The sequence below is a fragment of the Podarcis melisellensis genome, assembly GCF_964234715.1.
Source record: "Podarcis melisellensis genome assembly, chromosome: 11".
Taxonomy (NCBI): domain Eukaryota; kingdom Metazoa; phylum Chordata; class Lepidosauria; order Squamata; family Lacertidae; genus Podarcis; species Podarcis melisellensis.
Window position 1 is genome coordinate 40933576 of NC_138543.1, and position 22813 is coordinate 40956388.

Here is a 22813-nt window from a genome sequence, read left to right on the forward strand (position 1 = left end):
AATGCCTGATGCCGGATGTCAGGGGTTCAGGAGTGGAGGCACAGGGGAAGGAGGAAAGTTGCCGGCTGGGCGCGCGCGCCAAGTTCAAATGCACAGGCGCAGGGGACAGCGGGGAGCGAGGATTGGGAGCCAGGTCCTAAAGCACGCCGGAGGCAGGGGGAAGAATCCGGAGACTCTTCAGCATCAGAAGAGTCCAGAAAGGGCAACACCCCGGCGGGCAGACGGACCCAGAGGAGAAAGGAGCAAAGGAAGAGGTGGAGCAAAGCTAGGGTCTTGAACTGGTGTCTGGGGGGAGGAGATTCAGACGGAGTTTCAGCGGTCTAGGGTTGAGACGTAGAGCTGCGCGCCGCGGCTTTGGAATCGAAACTGAACCTTAATAAAGACTTTTGTATATAACAAGAACTGGTGTTGGTCCTCTGTGAGCTGGGACCTTGGGCAGCTCTGACACCAGTTGAAAATAGGATGGAGAACTTCATGTCCTAAATAATGGTCACAGCTAAACGAAGTCTGCAACACTCTCCTTGACTCAGGCAGCAGCAGCAGCAGCAGCAGCAGCATGCTTCTTTCAGTGAATCATAGAACTGTAGAATTGGAAGAGACTAGGGTTATCTAGTCCAACTCCCTGCAATGCCCAACGTGGGACTCAAACCCCTGACCCTGAGATTTAGAGTCTCATGCTCCATTAAATTACTCTGAACAGGGCTTTGAGAACAGTTTAAATGCATCCAGTGCCACATAACACTGTCCTGTTACAAAAACTGGTTGGCCTTTCGTTCCTTCTGTATTTTGGCCTAAGAACTCTCTTGTATGGACCGAGTTTTTCAAATATAGGTTGAACTCAGTTTTCTCCTTCAACTCTGGCTGATCGTGAACTTCATCATCTCCATAATCTCTAGAATCCGCTTTTGGAGCTGGAATTGGTGGGTTCCTGAAATCATGCCCCAGAGAGGTTGACTGTGCGAGAGGTACTATAGCTTCATGTTCTTCACTGCACAAAATCTCATGGTTGGCCATCAAGAGGTCTGAGGTAACATCAGTCTGGTTCAACCAGGTTTCAAGGGTCAGCGAGTGTAATTCATCACGATCCTTTCCACAAGGATCTACCCTCAAAACACTGAGTGTCTCATTCTCAGAGGGTGAGTTTCTCAACATTGTCTTCTCCTGGGAGGGGAAAAAGAGAAAGAAAGAGGATGTAAAGTTAAGTAATTAAGTTCCTCTTCGATCTTTACCAAGAGGGAAAAAATGAATAAGTCTCCAAAATTTGCAGAAACTTTGTAATTTCCTCCAATGAGTCCTTCCCTTTTGGAATCTTGCAAACGAACTACAAGTAAGCCTGCAGATGAGCAACTGTCCATCTGTTACACTCATAATCTCACATTCTTTGAATGATCCTCAAAGTAATATGAGTGCAGCCTGCTTGCTAATAATCAATACCATGGACACAAAGAGGAAAAGTCTCATTAACAAGTCTGTTCTGTCCTCCTTCATTCTAAGGAGAGGATGATGCCAGGTGGCATTTTCCATCCACTTGAGTTCTCAACCTCACTATAATATGCCCTAGTCCAGCCTGACTGACCTTTTTTGGCCCTAGAATCACCTCTCTCAAGGAAAGGCTGGAAGCAAAATTCAATTTTGTTTACTTTTTAATGAGAAGCTACCCAGTTCACAGTTGTCCTTAGAAATTCACACTTGTCCAAATTTTGCAATGCAGGTTTCTAGTCAAGTAATGTGTACAAAAATGCATAAAAATGCACACATTGTTGAAGATAATATGCAAAAATGCATTATATTGGGGAAATTGCTTACAAAAATGTGTATATTATTCAGAACTGCTTACAACAGTGAGTTTATCAGGGGAAATTCACAATGAAATATTGACTAATCTTAATGAGGTTTTTTATTTTTATTGCAATTTTCTCTAAAGAAATGTAGAGAACTGAATCTAAGATTGGAAAAATTTACCCATCCCTTTATGAGGGCCACAGTCCAGCAAGTAAGCATGATCAATGCATGTGCATGAGCCCACCCCACTCCATTTGCTAGGGGGCTGGGGTTGCTGGAAATTCTGCCTTTTACTTTGCACAGAATGGTCTCTCTAAAAGCCTGGAATTAAATAACACTCTTCTGTAGAGAGTGATCTCTAACGATCATGCAGTAACTCCAGATCAGATTGAAAGACTACTTGTGGCTTTGCCAGCTGAATCAGGCTCACAGGTTAGCCACCCTAGCCATAGACCAGTCAGAAAGAGAGAAATGATAACCATACTTTTATGAATGTTTAAAGCACTTCACATACACAGTCCTAGTAATCCTTGCAACCACCCTGTAACTTAAGCATTATCCTCAGTATTGCAGGAAAAGGAACAAAGAGGAGACCCCTGGAAGAAGTAGCCCCCTCTCTTCCCTCTACCACTGGCCACAGCTCTACTTTCCACTCTTCAAGCAAAAAGGACAAGTGTCTGTTGCTTGCCTTTGCAAGTCATGAGCTGGCAACAGCTGCTACTAGGAGCTGCTATTGCCTAATGGAGAGGGCGGGCAAGTAATAGTCTGGTGGAGGGGAAGGGCAGGAGCAAACACAAGCATGAAAGGGAGGCCAGAGCAAAGCGAAGTCTCGTGCATGCCCACAAGGGAAGTCAGGTTGCAGGGCAGTGTAATGAACAGGGACAGTCCTGGCCACCACAACACCTATTAGATATTCTTTTTCTTCTATTTTCAAACAAATTATCACACCGGATCAGCAAAAATTATTCATTACCTGAAATCCATTGGGAAAACTTGGTAGTACCGGATGTGGGATTTCAGGCCAGCAAATCTTTTTCAACCTGCCAAAACAAAATTTATCCATCTAATACAGGTATCTATTGACACCTATTAACAAGAAAAACCATTTAAACTAAGTTAAAATCAAGCCCCTTTTCCTCCATCCGTCATAATAAGTTTTTAATTTACCGTATTTTTCGCCCTATAGGACGCACTTTTTCCCCTCCAAAAATGAAGGGGAAATGTGTGTGCGTCCTATGGAGCGAATGCAGGCTTTCGCTGAAGCCTGGAGAGCGAGAGGCGTAGGTGCGCACCGACCCCTCTCGCTCTCCAGGCTTCAGGAAGCTGTCCGCAAGCCTTGCGCGCCCAGGGGGAGTTCCCGCGGGCTCGCAAGGCTTGCGGGCGGCAGCCTGCAGCGCGAAGCACGGGGTGCCCTCCGGAGGACGCCCCGTGCTTCGGGCAGGTGTCTGCAAGTCTTGCGCACCCGGCAGGAGTTCCCGCGGGCTCACAAGGCTTGCGGGCAGCAGCCTGTTCTGTGGGCTGGGGTTGGGAGAAGCTCGGGCTTCCCCCACCCCAGCCCCGCGGCTGGGGGGGAAAATAATTTTTTTTTATTCATTTCCCCCCTCAAAAAAAGAGGTGTGTCCTATGAGCCAGTGCACCCTATAGGACGAAAAATACGGTATGTAATTTGCCATAATTCAGTAATAAGATTTCTCAGCTCAGGGAGTGGCTCTGCCTTTCCTTTGTAGTGGTTTGTTTATCAGACACATATTTAACAAGCAAGAAACATTTTAAAAAAACTATGCTTCCATTTACTACAATGCCTCGTTTTCACCCATATAAAAGGTAAAGGTAAAGGTACCCCTGCCCGTACGGGCCAGTCTTGACAGACTCTGGGGTTGTGCGCCCATCTCACTTAAGAGGCCAGGGGCCAGCGCTGTCCGGAGACACTTCCGGGTCACATGGCCAGTGTGACATCGCTGCTCTGGCGAGCCAGAGCTGCACACGGAAACGCCGTTTACCTTCCCGCTGGTAAGCGGTCCCTATTTATCTACTTGCACCCGGAGGTGCTTTCGAACTGCTAGGTTGGCAGGCGCTGGGACCGAGCAGCGGGAGCGCACCCCGCAGCAGGGATTCGAACCGCCGACCTTTCGATCAGCAAGTCCTAGGCGCTGAGGCTTTAACCCACAGCGCCACCTGTGTCCCTTACACCCATATAAAAAGACTTATGCAAACATTTACTCACGTGCGTCTTTTCAGAGCCCACAATAACCCAACAGTTGTTAAGCATAGCATGAAAAATCCAACAATGAGAAACAGAAGAATAATATCTGTCTCACCTAGGAGGGGAAAGAGGAAGGGCAAAATGACTTCAAAATACAAACATCCAAGAATTTTAGGTTATCTCAAAAGTAAGTGCCAATGAGTTCAGTGGGACTTACTCCCGTTTACTGAACTATACTATATTTTAGCACTTAAAAAGGGAAGAAGGGGCTACAGTCTTGTAGAGAGGTCCCCAGTAAGAAAAAGAAAGAAAGAAATTCCATCAAAGGATGTGTGGTGCATCTTATTGTTGCACTTTTGACATATATAATGAACCACATAGATGGCTGCTGTAGAATGCAACTACATGGGTGTCACACAGCGGGGGGGGGGGAGGCTGTTTGTGTGTAGCAGCTTCCTGTCATGATACTGCATATCCTCCTCAGAGAGCCTTCAGCACAGTGCCCTGTCCATACAGTTGTGACCTGATTTAGTACTACTAAGCTAGGAGCAATGCAGCAGGGCGTGTGTATTTCAAGGAGGTAGTAACCTCAGCACTAGAGGAGTGGCCTGTAAGAACATTCTTACATGTATAACGGAAAAAAGTGAGATTACGTACAACCACAAGTTGGAAGTGCACCCTTTCTATGAGTTTATGTCAACTGTACATTCTTTCAATCAACAGAATTAAGGTTTCCTGGATTTCACTTTGTGCTATAACAGTGTTGGAGGAATAGGCTACCCTTTCTGAGGCCCAGTTCAACACACATTAAAAAGCGACCCATGAATAGAAAATTATTTGCACTGAGTAACTTACTAAGTTTATGGGTGATGAAATCTAGCTCTGTTCCATTGGTTCCTCCAGCCACGGTGCTTGCCATAACATGAGCTGTGTATTTGGTGTTAGCTTGCAAGGATTTAAGGTGGTATTCTAGAACATCAGCACTCACTGTTTCTCCTAATAAGACACAAATTTAGGGTTAAATGTTCATCTGGTCTAGTATAGACGAAATTCCTTCAAGTCTGAAGGATCTTCAAGAGCCATACAAAAGGAAACAGATTATTTTTTTACTACCAAGAGTTGTGAGATGCTGCTGCTCAGCAAAATGGACAGCAATGACACAGGTGACAAAATGTAAAATGATATTTTCTTAGAGAGAGTGAGTGGAATCTGCAACAAAATACTGCAGTGCATTCATGCCCCCTAAGAGGAGTGATGAAGATAGAAAGAAACACCTTCGTGGTGCAATTCAGGCCTCTTGAGGCTTGTGTTTCAAGCGTTGAGAAGTAATCACAAACACTCTTTTTCTTCCCACACTGGAATTATGGGGCTGGAGGGCTGAAAGCCCCAAGCCTGAGCATTTTATAATCATATAGCACGCACAGTAGTGGGTATAGTCAAACTTTCTTCAGCAAAGGTTTTCAAACTATGTCACAGTAAGCCAGGGAAAAAAATGAATTCCCCACATGTAATAACAAACTTGTTGACAAAACTAAGTTTGGCACCAGGTTTGAGAAGAGACAAACCAAAGGGAAAAAAGAGCCATTTAAAAGACAGGAAAATAATTAAGTGGTTGGCTCCTGTTCCAAGCACTGACAAAACAACATTAACCCTGCATGATATGTTTGGAAGGTCCAGGGATGGGTAGTAGTCAGCAGGTAGCATTCTGCCTCCACACTAAATCACATGTGCCCTTTTTCCCTGGCAGTTGTACCAAGGCAAATGTGTTGGATTACAAACAGAAAGCTTCCAAATTTTTCAGCTGTTCCTTTCCTTACCAGCAATCCATGCCAACATATGGAGGCCACCTGAGACTAAAGAACAGCACTACAGTCGAACACTGCTAAGAAGTGGTATTATGACAGCCTTCTAACTTTCTGCCTCTTATGTGTATACGTACCCAATTCTTTACCACCAGCAGCTTTGTAAAATATAGTGTAGTTAATAATATCACCACGTCTGTCTGCTTTTTTAATTTCCTCCCACGTTATGGCAGCTTCACTTTTATCAAAATATTTCACCACAGCAGTAGGACCTCGGATTGGGCCTAAATGGTGTAGGAAAATATAGCCAACAAAACTTTAATAAAAGAAATGATGTTGTGAATGATGTTCAGTGTTGCAAAATGCATAGCAATGTAGAAAAACAAGTTTCTAAACAACTAATGCAATTATACATATTTAACAGAACAATCCTATTGGAGGTAGTCGTAGGAAGGGAGAACCCAAAGCAGAGGAACTACAAGATTCAAAGCTAACTTATTCAGGTAGGATTAAGGGAGATTGATATTTGCCACAGAGGCAGTCATTTATACATACTTCCTTCTTGAAAGTAGGTTCTGGTGGAACTCGGCGCTTTTACTTCACCTTTATGTAAGGGATACACTGAAATGTTGTAACATATATAGGGATTGAAGGTTCCTGGGGGGGGGAAGGGGAAACAAAATGCACAGAATATTACTGCTCTTTCAAGATGTGCAGCAAGACTTTTAATTACACATAACATAACATAACATAACATAACGTAACAGAACAGAACATAAAACATAACATAACATTCACTCACACAGCAGCAACAGAAAAGCCACATGCCAAAATCAGGACTTTACAAACTTAGGACCTTTCCTTTATGACATATTTTCCTTGCTATATTGAAAAGCAGTATAGACTAAGAAACCTGCAAGGCCCAATTTTTATGCAGGATAAAACCAATATAAATGCAGCAATTAGGCTTTTTCTTTCTGAAAAACGACTCCTGGAACAGCTGATAACCAGACTTTTTATGCCAATACAGAAATGGAACTAGACTGTTTTGAGGAGTTTACATTAAAACAAAACACCATCACTAGATGGGATATAAACACTAGAAGTAAATAAATGTGTTTCCAACTTGTGGAGTTTTTCTCCAATAGATATTGTGTATTGCTTGCAGCCAAGCAAATAAGGCTGCACAGTAGTGTAAAGACCTTCATGTGACAGAAATCCACTCCCTTCTGTCTGTCCCTATCAGAATAGTCCAAATTTTCAAAACCTATCATCTGAAATAGCGCAAGCAATTTCAGCATGGGCTATTCTAGAAGACTTTAGCAGTGAAGAACAGCATTGCACCCATGTGCTTACCACTCAGAGATATTACTAACATGCAACCAAACGCAAAAGCACATAAATAAATACCCAACTGGAAACTGTCTCAACATAATGCTGTATTGTTTTAACACTCGATTGGGAGCTGCCCAGAGTGGCTGGGGAAACTCAGCCAGATGGGCGGGGTATAAATAATAAATTATTATTATTATTATTTACATCTTTAGATAGAAAAAAGGGGGAGTGAAGATACAGAAATAAATACATTGGGTTTAAAAGATAGTCTCCAGAACCCTTACCTTTTGGAAATGTCCAGTTTGTGACATTTGTTATGTATTCCCAAGATCTGTTGTATGGATCTGTCTCCAATTCATTATACCATTCTATAATGTATTCATTTATTTCTAACTCTGAAGTTTCCCATTCCAAAAACAAGTGCTCCTTTAAAGCAGAAGTATTCAAGCTAAGAATCCCTTGGAGATCTAAGAGAATGATTGCTGACATTAGCAGGAATGTTGACTTAAGCAGACTTCAGCAATTCAACTGAATATTATTCTGATTAATAAAATATTTGAGAACAGAAGACAAAAGGAAGCAGAAGGGTGTGTAGCAATAGCAATCCTTCCTAAGAAAACCTTTTAACATGATCCCCTACAGAAAACAAGGTACTCTGAGGAGCAATACTTCAGTACATTCTACATTTTATCAATACAGTATAGGATGCAAAAATAAATACACAATGAATAAGCAGTGAGACTGCATAGCAATATCCTTGCAGACAGGGATTCAAGTACAAAGAGAGGTCTTGGATTAGAAGTCCCATTTCTTAATTCTCCTGCACTAAAGTAATATTGCTTACTCAGTATCAGATAAGTCTTGATATTTAGGAAGCTATTTAAGACATTTTTGTTTTAGATGTATGCTCCATAACTAAGCATTTGCTGTTTTGCTCTTTTGCAAGCAAATGCTGCAAGCATGTAATTGTATTTTAAAGAAAATCTGAAAGGGGATACACATTTACAAACACAATGACAGATATCAACACCCGAACCACAGTGACCTATTACTACATTTTTTAAAAATCACACATTTTGATCACATAAACTCACTCATGCTTTCTTCATGTATTGATGGAATTTTCAAAACAGCCTCAGGAGAATCTCCAGCTACATTATGAGCAACAACACTGATCAAATAGGCTTCCCCTGTCAATCCGAAATTACTGGAATTATTTTTAGTGTTGACAGTTTTTTCAAAAGGAGGATTGGTTTTTGTAAAATACTTTATTCTGTAGCTATCTATTCTTCCAGAAGATGGAAATTCTTCATGTTTCTGTTAAAAAACAAAGCAAAATAGGACAGCATAGCAATCAAAGAAGATAAGACTCTTAAGACTTGTGTGCATTTACCTGAGAAAGCAGTGCTGAACACAATGGGACTTCCGAGCAAACATGCATAGGATCACAAACATTGCATAAAAACTAAAATGCAAGTCACACATACACACACGGAAAAGGACAGAGATGGGATCCTCTCTCTCCCCCTCTATACATATAGACATATACTTCTCATGGAATTAGAAAGCTTTGAAATATGCCAACCAGTTTTGAAAAGATGGTTATCCAATAAGTTTGCAGTCCATACACACTTGAGTTTACATGTCCTGTAAAGGATTGCACTGTTAAATCTGGTCTTGAAATTTATTTCCATTTTTGCTTACAGGAAGTTTACAGCAAGTGCTTTTGCACCGTACCTTGCGGTCTTGATTCACTTAATACCAGCGATAGGTCAGCAAATCATTACAAATTTATTTACTGTTCTTATTTCCATTACTCTCAGGAAGCAAGGGCAAGCTGATGTTTCTCAGCTTAATGATCTCCAATCCAATCATTGCATATCTACTTCATCAGATTGACATGAATTTTGCAATAATGCTCCAAGGTCAGGGCACAACAATCCAAGCAGTAGAATCACAGGCTTGTCCTCCGGTAGCCACCTTTCCCAACTCCAAAGCTGGGGACGCTTGGAGCAGCGCAATGGCCTCACACGGATGTACTGCTTTGTACAATCTGGGGCTTCACACAATCTCTGCAGAGTTGCAACACCACTACAACATGTGTGAACTCCCATAAACTACTGTAGGAAGTAGCAGGGTGTATAAGACCAATTGATTTTGAGTCCTCACCACCATTCTGCCACTTGCTTCTGCTTTTGGCAATTATTGTCCCAAACATTTATGCAACCATTAATAAAAAAAAAAACACCAGCAGCCAGGATTCTTAAGACTTCTGTATGATATTGCAAGCCACACTGAAGAATCTCATGAACCAAAGCATGGACCATATTTTTCCAACGCCTGATTTTAAAAAGTTCATACACACATTTCCTATGCCAGTCTCTCCTGAATAGTATCCTGGTAAACTAATATGGACACCACCTTAGATAATCCACCTTTATTCATGAAAACAAATAATTCCTTCACAGAATTCAATAAAACAGTTTTTTTCTGAGAGATGTTTACTGCGAAAAACAAAGCATTACTGGGAAAGTCTATTCAGAAATCAGAGTAATCAAAATGACAGAGGTGTTTGCCAGTGTAATGGCGTGTATATGCAAATGAGTTAGAGTGATACAAAGTATGTAGTGACTCATCTCAAACATGAAAAATACCAATTAACATAGTATATAGGCTGCTGAGCTGTATCAGAAATAATGTCAGTCAAACCTGACAGCACATTCACCATTCAAATACTAAACCAAAAAAACTCCAGAATCTCAAAGTGTCAAAATTTTTTACCTTCCACAAAAGGTGCACAGTTCTTCTTCCAGTGGGCTGATGCGATTCAAGTACACGCCACAAGTCTACTTTTAAGGGAGCTATCAAAATTAATACATCATAATTAAAAATCTAGAAATAAAAGGCATGAACTACTCCTATAGCCCATCAGGATAGCCACTTCTATGCTACTAAAAAGCTAGTTAGTATCATATTCTCGTCCTGCAGCAAGTGGAAATTCAAGAATAGCACAAGAATAGAACACACAACAACTAGTTCTTTGTTGTTATCCAAAACTGGGGAGGCTGTCTATGAACAACTTCCCTAGCAACTGGGTGCTGGAACATCATGACAAGCTGGCAACACTAAACACATACACTTTCCCTTTTGCCCCCATGTTGGGAAGCACAGCTCTAACCATATTCAAGAGTAAATCACTGGAAACAGCAGCAATATCCAAAAGTAATACTGAATTATTATATACTATCTGACTGGGTTCCCCCAGCCACCCTGGGCAGCTCCCAACAGAATACCAACAAAAACAATATAGCAGCGTGAGATAGCCCTGCCTGACAGATACCCCTTCACTGCCTATCCTGTTTCACAAATACTGTATAAACATTCACTGTGGATTCCCTAGAGACGGAATTAGTCTTGGATATATAACAACAACAACAGCAACAATAATAAACTGAATTAACATAAACTGATTTTTTTAAAGATCTGTAAATCTAAAACTTAACAACAGCATCAAACTGTATCAGCATTTTTGCTTACCTTGTTCTTCTGTTGTTCCCATTTTTTCTGCACTCCACTCACTCCAAAACTTTGAGTCATTATGAGCGCACCGAATGTCAACAGTATAGGTTGTACAATCCCACAGATTAGTGAGATCAATTGTTGCGCTGTCTTCTTCCATGAAGTAATCTTTCTAGAAATTGGGCAGAATAACAGTTTTCCTTCAAAGAACACAGCAAAAATCATAGGAGGCAAAATATAAATTCCATGGTCTTTCTTTTCATCACTTGCATTTGTATTCTTACATTCCTCACCCCCCACCCCAAGTGTGGCTCAGATGGTAAATTCTACTTGCCAAAAACTGGCATTCATTCTTGGCTAAAATAACTGCTTACCGAAAGACAGCACACACGTGTGTGTGTGTGTAGGAAAAAGTTCAGAAAAGGGCAACCAAATTGATTAAGCAGATGGGGAAACTCTCCTTTGAGAAAAGTTAAAGCATTTGGCACTTCTTAGTTTAGAGAAAAGGCAAGTAAGTAGAGACGTGATGAAAGAGCATAAAATAATGCTAGGAGGAGCAGACTGAGAAGATGAGGCTAACATAGGCTACATGCCTGTAGACATATGAGCTGGAAAAATTGCTACTCACTTACAATTCAACTTACCATGCCATTTTCCTTTATGGATTTATAACGAATTTGGCACCTCGTATTGTTCTCGGCACTTCGAGGCATTCGAGATTTTTTCCAATGAACTCTTAGTGTTTGCTTCATCCCTGGAACTGTTTCTATTTTAGTTATCTGAGGAGGATCAGACTTCACTGGAATTGAGAAAGAAAGCTCTCATGCTTTCAATGCTAATGATTTTACAACCAATCCTACCGGCAGCAGCAAGAGAGAGTCTGCTGGAATGGAGAGTGGGGTAGGCTGCACACTTGAACCCCATTGCAGAATTTGTATTTCATTTTTAAGCACAGCTATAAAAAGATAATTAAATTACTTCTGTTTACTGGAGGGGGACTGATGAACCCGATCAATGTGATGCAACACCACTGCCACACTTGGAATTAAACCCAGCTGGGTTAGAGGTAGAGGCAGACTATTGTTGTTGTTACAGTAGACCCTCTGGATACAGATTTAATTCATTCCAGGGGTCCATGCTAACCCCTAAAAAATCCATAACCAGAGGCGCTGCTTCTGCGCATGCTGACAGCGCATGTGGCGAAACCCGGAAAAATACTTCTGCGTTTGCTGCTTTCGCAATCCGAAGATTATATATCCAGAGAGGTACATAACTCGAGGGTCCACTGTATTTCAATTTATAAACCACCTTTATCTTCCAAGGATCTCAGGTGGTGTAGACTAACCCTTTGAGGTAGGTTAGTCTAAGAGATGGTGACTGGCCCCAGGTCACTCAGTGAGCTTCATGGCTGAATGGGGATCCAAATCTTGCTCTCCCAGGTCCTAGTCCAACACATGAACCATTAAGCTACACTGGCTTTCAGATGGCGATAGCAAGAGCTGGCAGGTATGAGGGACAGGACCTTCTTAAAGGTGCAACTGTTATTATGGAACTTCCCTCTCCGAGATATACAAGCAGCTTGCCCTTTGGTATTATTTAGGCAGGCAACGTTTTCATTGAACGTTTTCATGCATATTGTTTGCGGAGAGGTTCAACAGGCAGCCTTATAGCTGATTAACTGTAATAAATTGAAATAAATAAAATGAAGAAGGGGGATTGGAAGTGTTTTTAGATTTGCTATTAAGATTACGGTGTTCTCTATCTGTTGTGGTTTTAAGCAGTTGTAAATGTTGCAAGCACTGAACTGTGGCTAATATAGGCAACACCTCATTTATGTGGGGCTTATGTTCTGGGCCTCTGCATCTGTCAGCGAAATGCACATAAATGGAGAGTCCTAGTGGCTTGCAAGGAGACTCTCTTCTGGCTCTGGGGAGGGTCTACTTGCGAGCCAGGAGGACTCTCCAGAGTGCTCCCCACTTCTGGGTTCCTGGCACCGTGTATGTGTGAGGTCACACAAAGATAGAGCACACACAAATGGGGCGTTGCTTGTACATCTAATACAAATATTGCCTCTCTAGGGTCTGAGGCAAAGGTCGACACCTGTTGAATGGGCTCGGCACCTTGATTGCAGGAGGCAATGTACTCTGAAGGAGGTAGCAGGGCTCCAGTATCCTGTCAGAGGCCTGGCATCTCCTTCCCAAAACCCGGGAAGCTTCTTCCCAGCTTAGAGAGGAAGGCACAATGTTCATGCACATGGCGTTGCCCTGCCCCAATCACTCTCACAAGCTGGAGCCTCTGGCCCTAAATGTTATCCTACGAAAATCTTCACGGCATGCCACTAGAATTCTTTTATTTCTGCAGTAGCAAAAGATGTATTGCATAAGAACTGGTTGCTCAAACACAGTCTATGTTTCTCATATTTTAAATTGTTTATAAACTTACAAATTTTTGTAGAAATTATACAAACAGGCTCTGAGGTTGCTTCCCCCAAGCGATTTCTTGCCGTCACCCGGACACGATATTCCCGAGCAGAAATTGGTTGATTGAATATTGTACATGAATCATTTTGGGTTGAGCAGCTTTGTATCTCATCGCCTACATTTGTTGAAGCCCTTTTCATTGAGCAGTTTTCTTCCTCATTCGGTGCTAACATCCTGTTTGTGAAAAATGCAGGCGGTGGGGGAAAAAAGAAAATTAGTAAATATTTTTGGTGGAAGAAGTGGTTAAGAAGCTCACAATTAGAATCAAATCCAGGACTGAAATATGTTGAGCACAATTTAGAAAAGAACAGTAAAAGGTGAATTATGCTTTTAATGACAACCAAAAGTTAAGAACATTCAAGTGCCACAGATTTCAACAGAAGAAATTTAAAGCATGTGTTTCTCCCTCCCACAGAAATTAATAGGATAAAAATGTGATGCAGCCAACCTAGATGCAATATGAGATTCTTGATTAAGATTTTACATGGGTATTTTTATTTTTAAAGATCTTTGTATGTATTGGTAACCACACACAGCTGCTTTGAAGATTAAAAAAATGGCAGCCATTTGTACTACACCACACTCACGGCAACCACTTCATGACTGATGTCCACAACACATTTTCAGAATTCCAGGTGTGCCCATGGACCCCAAAATCTTGGCAACTCCATGTATCATTGAAAGATGACCAGCTGAATGAACCCTGGAGGTTTGTGGTTGAAGCCATGGAGCAGCACTGCCCAAGCAGATATAGAGACAGAGTTGGCCTCTGAGTTTGCCACCATGTTTGCATCTCGCTGGCTACCCTGCTTCTGATGAATAGCTATTTAAGATTACTGGGGTAATCCAAAAGCAGTTGAACTAAACATTTGCTTAAAGGGAGGAAATGCAATTATCTAACACACATGCCACACGCTTTGCACAACATTAGCAGCCAGCCACTTAGCACCTACTGTTTAGTGAGAGTATAGACTGTTTCAGTGTTCCTCTCATATGTCCATGTGCAAGTAAGAGTTGAGCCACTTTTGTAATAAAAGATGCAGAAAATAATTTCAGGAGGCCGTGGAGGAACTGCAACCAAGAAAGGCAAAACAATAGATTTCTCAGGCATTTGAATGACCGGCTTCGTTTGGTAAAAAGACTTTAAACTACCTGGAATCAGTAAAATCTTACAATTTTACTTTTAAAATATTACACCCACCAGGATCCCATTTTACGTAAATATTGCCAAAGCTTTTCAAGTATTGTTAAACTGCTTAAATCACCCATTTTCAGCTCAAGACTTTTAAGCTTACTTACACCCTGATCTAACTTCAGAGTGAGCCAGGTGCTGCTTTTTAACCGGAGAATCAACAAAACATTTAACGTGAGCTCTTCCATAAGTGAAATTATGAATAAATAGTCCAGAGACAGAATCATTGATAATTTGGTAGTTTTCTTCTGCAATCACAACATCATTCAGTGTCCAGATGATATGACTTGCATTTTTATAAGGAAAAAGTTTTTTGCCCAGTCTACAAAAAACTTTCAAGGTAGAGCCACTTTCAATTAAAGGGGATGAAGGAAAGATGTGAGCCACAGCATCTCCATCTATTTTTAAAGAAAAATCACTTAGATCAGTTATGCTAAAGCAACACACAAAGCAACACAGCAGTGACAGAAAAATGAACAAAGAAGACAGTATTCATGTATATACAGTTCTACCTCGTCCCTTTAAGAGACTCAACTATTCAATACTACCCCTCATGCTCAGGATACACATACTTTAATTCCCCATGTAGTTTTTCATAATAGGGCATATTGGACTTTTCGCCATCATACAAAGTATTAGGAGCCAGTTTAGACTTCACACATCTGCCAAACTTCTTTGTGTCATCCAGGGCCAAACGAGACACAGCATAAACAAGTAATATCAGTGTGTGTTTGCTTTTTGAATAGCAGATACGGTTTGGGACAGTAGCACACATGATAAGTGGGTTTTCCTCCCCCACGGTGGTATTAACAATTGACCATCACCACCTTATTTGGGATTTAGTCCAGTTAATTTAGAAGCTTTAAACTGTTTATACAGTCAAACCTCGGCTCCCGAACGCCTCCGTTTCAGAACATTTCGGTTCCCGAACGCTGAAAACCTGGAAGTAAATGCTCCGGTTTTCAGAAGCCGGGTGTCCAATGCGGCTTCTGCTGAGTGCAAGAAGCTCCTGTAACCAATAGGAAGCCGCACCCTGGTTGTCGAATATTTCGGAAACCAAACAGGCTTCTGGAACAGATTACGTTCGACAACCGAGGTTTGACTGTATATGGATCACTCGCCTTCATTCAAGAAAGCAGCAGGTTTCTTTACTGCCCATCCTAACTAAATGCTTAATTGGAATTTTCTTCTAAGCTAGTTTGCACACCAACAATAAGTACAGAAAAGGTTCAACTTACCCATTAAACATAAGCTGCAATGCATGGTTAAGATCCCAAGCATAGTATATAAGATTTTATTTAGAATCATTGTGCGTAGGCAGGAAACACTGTAACAAAATTAAGATGTTTTTTTCTCCAACAAAGTCAGTAATGCTGCTGTATTATATAGTATATATTTCTATCTGGTGAGCATACCATTACAGTTAATAATGAAAATAAAATTGTTTTACATATCTTCCCTCAGCTAAATTTCCAAAGGAACCAGAAAACATCATTCTACTACTACTTCACACATTTCAGAGTTGAATCCTGAAAATAGGTTCCAGATCTGAACTTTTGACTCTTTGCTTTTGACAATTTTATTGCAATAGCACAAAGCTTTTGAAATGGGATTCCTATTTTTTGAGGGCAAACAATTTAGAAAAACCTGCAAACCACAAAGCAGTATTGCCACCATTGGAGTTATGTAGCATTTTGGGCTCCCCCTGCCCACAGTGTCCATGGGTAGTTTTTCAAGAGTACTGCATGTACATATAGCAATTATAAAAAACTGTCAAGTGCTCACCAGATGCTCTCCTGTCCTCAAGAATATGTGCTTATTCTTCTACACACTCCTGAAAATAGATCTAACTCATTATCAGCAGCACTGGCTTTCACAGTCCCTGGGATCTTAGCAGTTATAATGGTTGTCCCCTCACCTGTTGCTATTTAGCTGCCACATCCCATTGGACCCTCCTGCCTATGTTAGACAACGTTAGTAGGATCTACTATGAAACTTGTAGTTCTTGAGAAAGAATGCCACATAGTATGACACACTTCTTTCTGACTCTCAAACTACAAGCCCACATAGTTCCACTTTGCAGATAACATTATGGTTTAAAATAGGTACTGTGAGTTGGACTAGATGACCCTTGGGTCCCTTCCAACTTTACAATTCTAAGATTTAATAAAAGGTCCTTACAACATGATGCAATTTAGTCCCATATGATTAAGCAATTATAAATAAATGAGTCCCCCCACCCTGAGAATAATGCACTCAGATAAACTGGTTTGTGCAGATCTTTTTGGGTAAGATACTTTGGTCATAATAACAGGATACATCCAGCTAAATCCTACCTAGGGCAGACTCTTTGAAATTAATATTTCGATTTTTAATTCATTTCAGTGAGTCTACTCTGAGTAGGACTAGCATCCAAGGCAACCTGTGTGAGAGATTGGGGGCGGCGGAGGGAAATATATATGTAAATTTACAAAGCAGGAGGACAAATGAGGGCTGGCAGCAAATGTAAAAAAGGATGGGACAGCTGCATATCCCTGCATTGCAGAGGTTTGGACTAGATGATCCTCAACAGGGTCCCTTCCAACTCTACAATACTATAATTCTAGGATTGGAGCTATAACTCTCTCTCCCACAGTGGGTTTGGCACTACTATTATAGACAGATCCTACCTGTTGAAGGCTTTGTTTTAAAGGGACCGGAAATCGTGTTCTACCTGAGCTATACATATATCACGTTTCTGTAGGGATACGTCGCATTTGTTGAAGGATGGAAGCCACCTTGAGTAAACCTTTTGAGAAAGAATGCAGGGTATCAATGATAAAAAAAGAAACAAAAATTGGGTCAAGCTAGACATGACATTAATTGTGTGAACATGATTAACTTAGAATCTTCATTTTGTTATGTTTCCCCTAGGATTTTGCCCTATAGGCAGGTCTTACGTTTCCCCAAACCTGTCTATGCGCCATTGATCTTAAATTGTTTAAGATGCTGTACTTAAAAGGATGGGAAGTACTCTATTAATTGACAGCTTCTTTTTCTAGTGTAATGTTAATAAACTGACAGTGCAATGTCAAGCATGTCTACTCAGAAGTAAGCCCCACTGTGTTCAACTGGACTTGCTCCCAAGTAAGCAGGTGTTAGATTGCAACCTCTCCTGCTGCTTCTCCTGTATTCTCAAAATGTGAAATCCTTGCGTCTAATAGAAAATATCTACTGACAGAGCTGAGCATATGGAGTACAGCCAAAGTAACAGGGGACCGCGGGTAGAAAAGGCAAGGCAAAAACGGCAGGCAAGGCAAAACGGCAATGTGTGTGTGTGCCACTGACTCCGCCAAAGCTTAGGCTTCCTGATAATTATGCAATGATCTCTTTTAATAATAAAGGATACCCCGAATCTGGTAACAAAACACGCCACCGAACATCAGGGCCGTCTCTGGTTGCAGAATCCTCTGTGATGGATGTTTTGTCCAGGGCTCGGGAGGGGCAGAGGGACCATGAAACTAAGGAATGGGGGCTTCAGATTCCACAGGGAGGCAAAAGCAAGTGGGAAACTTTGCCTTCACCCTGTTTCTTCCAAGAATTGCGCCTCCCCTTCCTCGCTGCTTAGCCAACCAGCCCCTCCCCAGCCTCGGTTTCCCCACCAGCGCCTGTACTGAAGAGCTGATATTGATGAGAAGCAACTCTCTCTCTTCACCACCCCACTTCGCCCATTTCACTTTCTTTCTCCTTCTCCCCCAGCGTGTCTCTCTCTCCCTCTCTTTTTCGCCCTTTCGGACTTGCCTACATTACTACGGATTGTGGTGGTGGAAGGTGTCCTTTAGCTGCTGTTGTGGTTAAAAAAATCAGGAGTCAGAAATGCTTCAGCTACTGCAAACTTCTACAGAACTACCAGTAGAACTTGACTTACTATCTGCTTACTCCTGCTAGAAGCCAAATTTCAGTGCAGAACAGACTGACCACACACTATACCAGACTGTCCACACACTATACCTTTGAAGCACATTCAAATCACATTTCTCTCTCACTCATATACATATGGCAACTTTGTTTTGTTAAGGGTTGCAGGGAACTGGGGTAAACTACAGTGCCCTGAATTCTAAGAGGAGGAGTATGCACTTCAAATGTACTTTAAAAGCATTGCACAAGGAGCTGAGAGACTTTTAAGGATGAACAACATGCACAGGTGGCCCTGAATAAAGCCCTTTAAAGTCTCACCTGTCCAAAAGTCCAAGAGAATTTACGTCCTCGGTTTGAGGATTCAAGAACCCAGCGCTTGCAAACTGCAGCCGACAGCAGCATTCAAGCCGCGTTGGAGTTAGTTACCAGAAATGCGAAGTTGCGAAACTCGACGTCGTTCTCTACCCGGCGGATCTTTCAAGTACTCGAATAAACGCCTCGATTCTAGCTATTAAAAGCAACAATACAAAACAAAAGGAAAAAAAAACCACTGAGTTTGGACACTGTGTGAAAAACAGCTCTAAATAATAATAATAATCCTGGGAAGCGAAGAAGGCGGGCGGGGTGGGTGGGTGAGAAGCGTATACAGATGACGGGGGGCGGGAGAATGAAAAGTAAAATGCGGTGCTCGAAGCCAAATGACTGTCGAGGGAATAGCTGAGTAAGAAACTGCCTTTGCGCAAGAAAGACGAAGGAAAGGAAACCGGGGAAAGAAAGGGAAGCGAGAGGAGCGGCTTTTCGGTTGAAACTGCCAGGAAGCAAAGCGGGGAGGGCGGGAAGTGCCAAGCGAACCAGGGAAAGGAGGCCGCTTAGCGAGGCGGGGAGAAAGCAGCGTGGAGTGAGAGGAAAGCTCGGGGTTCAGCCCACAACTGCCTCGCTGGTTCCTGGGGCTCCTCCGTACCTCCTCAAGCGAGAGCAGCCTCTCTCCCGGCCGACGAGGCCTCGCCTTCCCCGGCCCTCCGGACCCACCCGCGTTTTCTCTGGCGCCGCCCATCATGTTCCTGTCCCGCTAAACTATTTGGGAGAACCCGTGAAGGGATTCCCAGTTTGAACCCGGCGGTTACGGGCAGGGCTGGGCCCGAGGCCAAGGCTAAGAGTGTATTGCGACTAACAGTGAAGCCACTTAAGGGAGGGAGAGGAGAGAGGGAGGGATACCACATGCCCAGGCCTGTGACATCATTTTAGTTACAAATAAAAATGAAATAAACAAGATCTGACGAAATAGGGTGGAAGGCCCATGGTGGTCATTTGAGGCAACGTCGCTTGAGCTCTTTTACCTTGGTGGACGTTGCCTTGGGGTCAGTGTGTGGCCAAGGCTGTCATGGGGGTTCTTTTGTGAGGGCTGTTTTTGGGGGGGATTTAAAATAATAATAATTGCACGGGTGCCTTTGTTTTTCCGTGAATGTGAATCTATTGTATTATATGCATGTTTTAAATATGCTGTGGAAACCTTTCCCCCAACAAACGATTAAGGAATATAATAATCTTAAGAGGTGAAACGTGCAACTGAGGCATAATTTGCTGCTTTTCTCTCTTTCAGAGAGAAAGAGAGAGATCAGTCCAGAACAAGTCACTATGCTACTTATTGTGTAAGAGTCCTGATTCCTTACTGTTAGGCCAAGCAAGGCAGCCGCAGGAAGCCCAATTTTGCCTGTCATGAAATGACAGCAACTTTTTAGTTATTGTTGTATTTTTACTGCAAGGAGAGAAACGTTTTTGGAATGTTCTCCTGGTGCCAAAATAACTTGGCTAGCTACTATTGGCTTTGACATGAGGGTATCAAAATTGTCTTTTGCACCAACCTGTAATGTTAAAAAATGTGAAGAACCATATCTTCCTTTTTAAGAGCGGAAAGCTCTTTTTTTCTTTAAAAAGAGAGGGGGGTGCTCTTCAGAGGCAGGGCACTGCACAGCTAGGACCTTCTTTCCATTATCTACTGTGCATGGCACATGTGAAGGTTTTTCCTTCCATCAAGGAACCCAAGATGGCATATGGTTTCCAGTCCACACATTGACCAGACCAAACTCAGACTTTCAACTAGATTTACATGCCTTAAGTTAAGACTTCACTCCCTCTCCAAGGGAGGTGTAGATGATAGTCACACAAGAACAGGCCTTTTCAGTGGTGACTTCCCATCTGTGGAAGCACACTACTGTCTCTTGGCAGGAACCAAGCAGAAACATTTTTATTTATGCAGCTTTATGTTTTCTTTAAATTAGGAAGGTAGTCAGATATGACTGTATCCTTTGTAGCACTCATCCTTTAAGGGAGGTGGGGTTTGGACTTGTTCCTTTTAAATACAGTATATTGATGTATGAGTATTTTATTGCTGGTTTTATCTGATTTTGATACCTTTTTTATTTTAGTTTTACTGTATAAATCATTTTGAGGCACTTGAGTGCAAAAATGTGACTAATACCCTGGGATCACAATCATAAGAAAGACTGTCTCTAAATATGTGTAGTCTTGACTTCCCCCTCAAGTACTAAGTGAACAAAGCAACTCTCAGGCTCAGGCTACTAGGAAAAAGCTTGGCATGACTTCATTAATGCTCATGTTCGGATGTGTCTACTTTCCAAGATTTAAGCACTTGTCAAGGGACAGGCCTGCCTTGAGGGCACTGCCCAGATGACCCTTATCTGCATCAACATCCCTGAAGTCTTTTTATTTTACAAAAAAAAGTCAGGAGAGCAATTTGGTTGAGGCCATAATCTTTCACCTCTTCAGTTTCCCTGCTCAACCTCCCTCCCTCTTAACTTCCCGTTTCTGGAACAAAGCGCTGCTAGGGAATTCACCTGGAAAATTGCATGTGAAGGCTTAAGAAAACATCTGCCACATCCTCTACACCACATCCCAATCCAACAAAAGAAAAAGACATGGGAAGTCCCAATCAGCAAACCTAGCAGTCACATATTATTTGTCCCTAATGTTTCAATCCTATCTCCACTTACTGTGGAGGAAATTCCAACAAACTCTATGGGACATACTCCTACATAAACATACATTGCAACCATCTTCACATTTGTATGGCAAAACAGGTAGAAAGAGGATTTGCTTATCAATGTTTTATTTTTTGGAAAGCGGTCTGCAATCCTTTTTTCATTCATTTTCACAACATTTCCAGTGAGTGGTGCTTGCTGGAGATGGGCCACATCTCCATGGAAGAGTACATGTATTGCATGTGGAAAGTCCCAAGTTCAACTCCTGACATTGCTGGCTTAAAAAGGATTACTAGGAGCAGAGCTAAGATATGGAGCTTTAATAATAGTGAGCCAATATAGTCTGACGTTCTGTCACAGAATCCATCACTACCCTAAATTAACACTGTGGCTGCTGCTTTAAATCACGGTGTGTGCCAACAATTTACCCATTCAATTGCTTCAAGCAAGTTAAAGCCACACAACACCAAACAAGTTTGGAAGCCTGCTAACATACTAACGAGGGATGTGGGTGGCGCTGTGGGTTAAACCACAGAGCCTAGGACTTGCTGATCAGAAGGTCGGCAGTTCGAATCCCTGTGATGGTGTGAGCTCCTGTTGCTTGGTCCCTGCTCCTGCCAACCTAGCAGTTCAAAGCACATCAAAGTACAAGTAGATAAATAGGTACCACTCTGGCGGGAAGGTAAACGGCGTTTTCGTGTGCTGCTTTGCTTCGCCAGAAGCGGCTTAGTCATGCTGGCCACATGACCCAGAAGCTGTACGCTGGCTCCCTCGGCCAATAAAGCGAGATGAGTGCCGCAACCCCAGAGTTGGCCAGAATTGGTCCTAATGGTCAGGGGTCCCTTTACCTAACATACTAACAATGTAAAGCAATCACATGTGCCCAGATTTTACGTGAAACACCTCCAAGGAAGTAAGTGCATGTCTGTATGGAACATTTACTTTCTCAAAGGGGATGAGCGGGTTCTGAAGAGCTAATTTACATTTTGTAGTTCTTACAACTTTCATAATGGCCCTCACAATAGTATTGGGGTGCATAAAATGTCTGAAATGGATATGAAGTAGGAAGCTATGCAATTTAAAGGCCCACACATGAAGGCAACATTGCCTGGCTTTTGTTCATTCATCTGAGATTTGCTCAAGATATCTTCACAGTTGACAGTTGCTAATTGTATATGTTCTTGTTGCAATGCAAGAAAGCAAATCATTTGCCAGAAAGCAAAATTCAAAAACTTACTATTTTAATTCAGGTGTCAGCAAACTTTTTCGGCAGAGGGCCAGTCCACTGTCTCTCAGACCTTGTGGGGGACCGGACTATATTTTGTGGGGGTAATGAATGAATTCCTATGCCCCACAAATAACGCAGAGATTCATTTTAAATAAAAGCACACATTCTACTCATGTAAAAACATGCTGATCCCTGGACCGTCTGAGGGCCGGATTTAGAAGGCGATTGGGCCGGATCTGGCCCCCGGGCCTTAGTTTGCCTATCCATGTTTTAATCAATTTCTCTGTTTATTGCTGTCTTTCCTTGGGGGCAGGGAAAAACAGAATGAACTCAATCTTCTATATGTATTTTTTTTCAGATGAACACTCATATCTTA

At 42.1% G+C, this 22813-nt stretch overlaps 1 protein-coding gene across 6 annotated transcripts; it reads right to left on the bottom strand.

The window, feature by feature from the left end:
* Positions 1-447: 447 nt before the first annotated feature.
* On the bottom strand, positions 448-18588 carry IL31RA (interleukin 31 receptor A). Of its 6 annotated transcripts, XM_081930303.1 has the most exons (17): positions 18529-18588; positions 17027-17101; positions 15552-15640; positions 14421-14711; positions 14075-14192; positions 13084-13295; positions 11286-11440; positions 10660-10813; positions 9904-9983; positions 8217-8439; positions 7407-7589; positions 6343-6444; positions 5925-6071; positions 4841-4981; positions 4007-4100; positions 2756-2822; positions 448-1161 (listed from the first exon to the last, which is right to left on the bottom strand). In XM_081930303.1, exons 3-17 carry the CDS (start codon positions 15619-15621, stop codon positions 688-690), a joined length of 2511 nt encoding a protein of 836 aa, XP_081786429.1. In that variant the 5' UTR covers positions 15622-15640; positions 17027-17101; positions 18529-18588; the 3' UTR covers positions 448-687. The 6 variants fall into 6 exon arrangements, with proteins under 6 accessions (XP_081786429.1, XP_081786433.1, XP_081786431.1 ...); XM_081930307.1 differs by lacking the exon at positions 14421-14711; XM_081930305.1 differs by lacking the exon at positions 18529-18588 and having other exon boundaries at positions 16983-17111.
* Positions 18589-22813: the final 4225 nt, after the last annotated feature.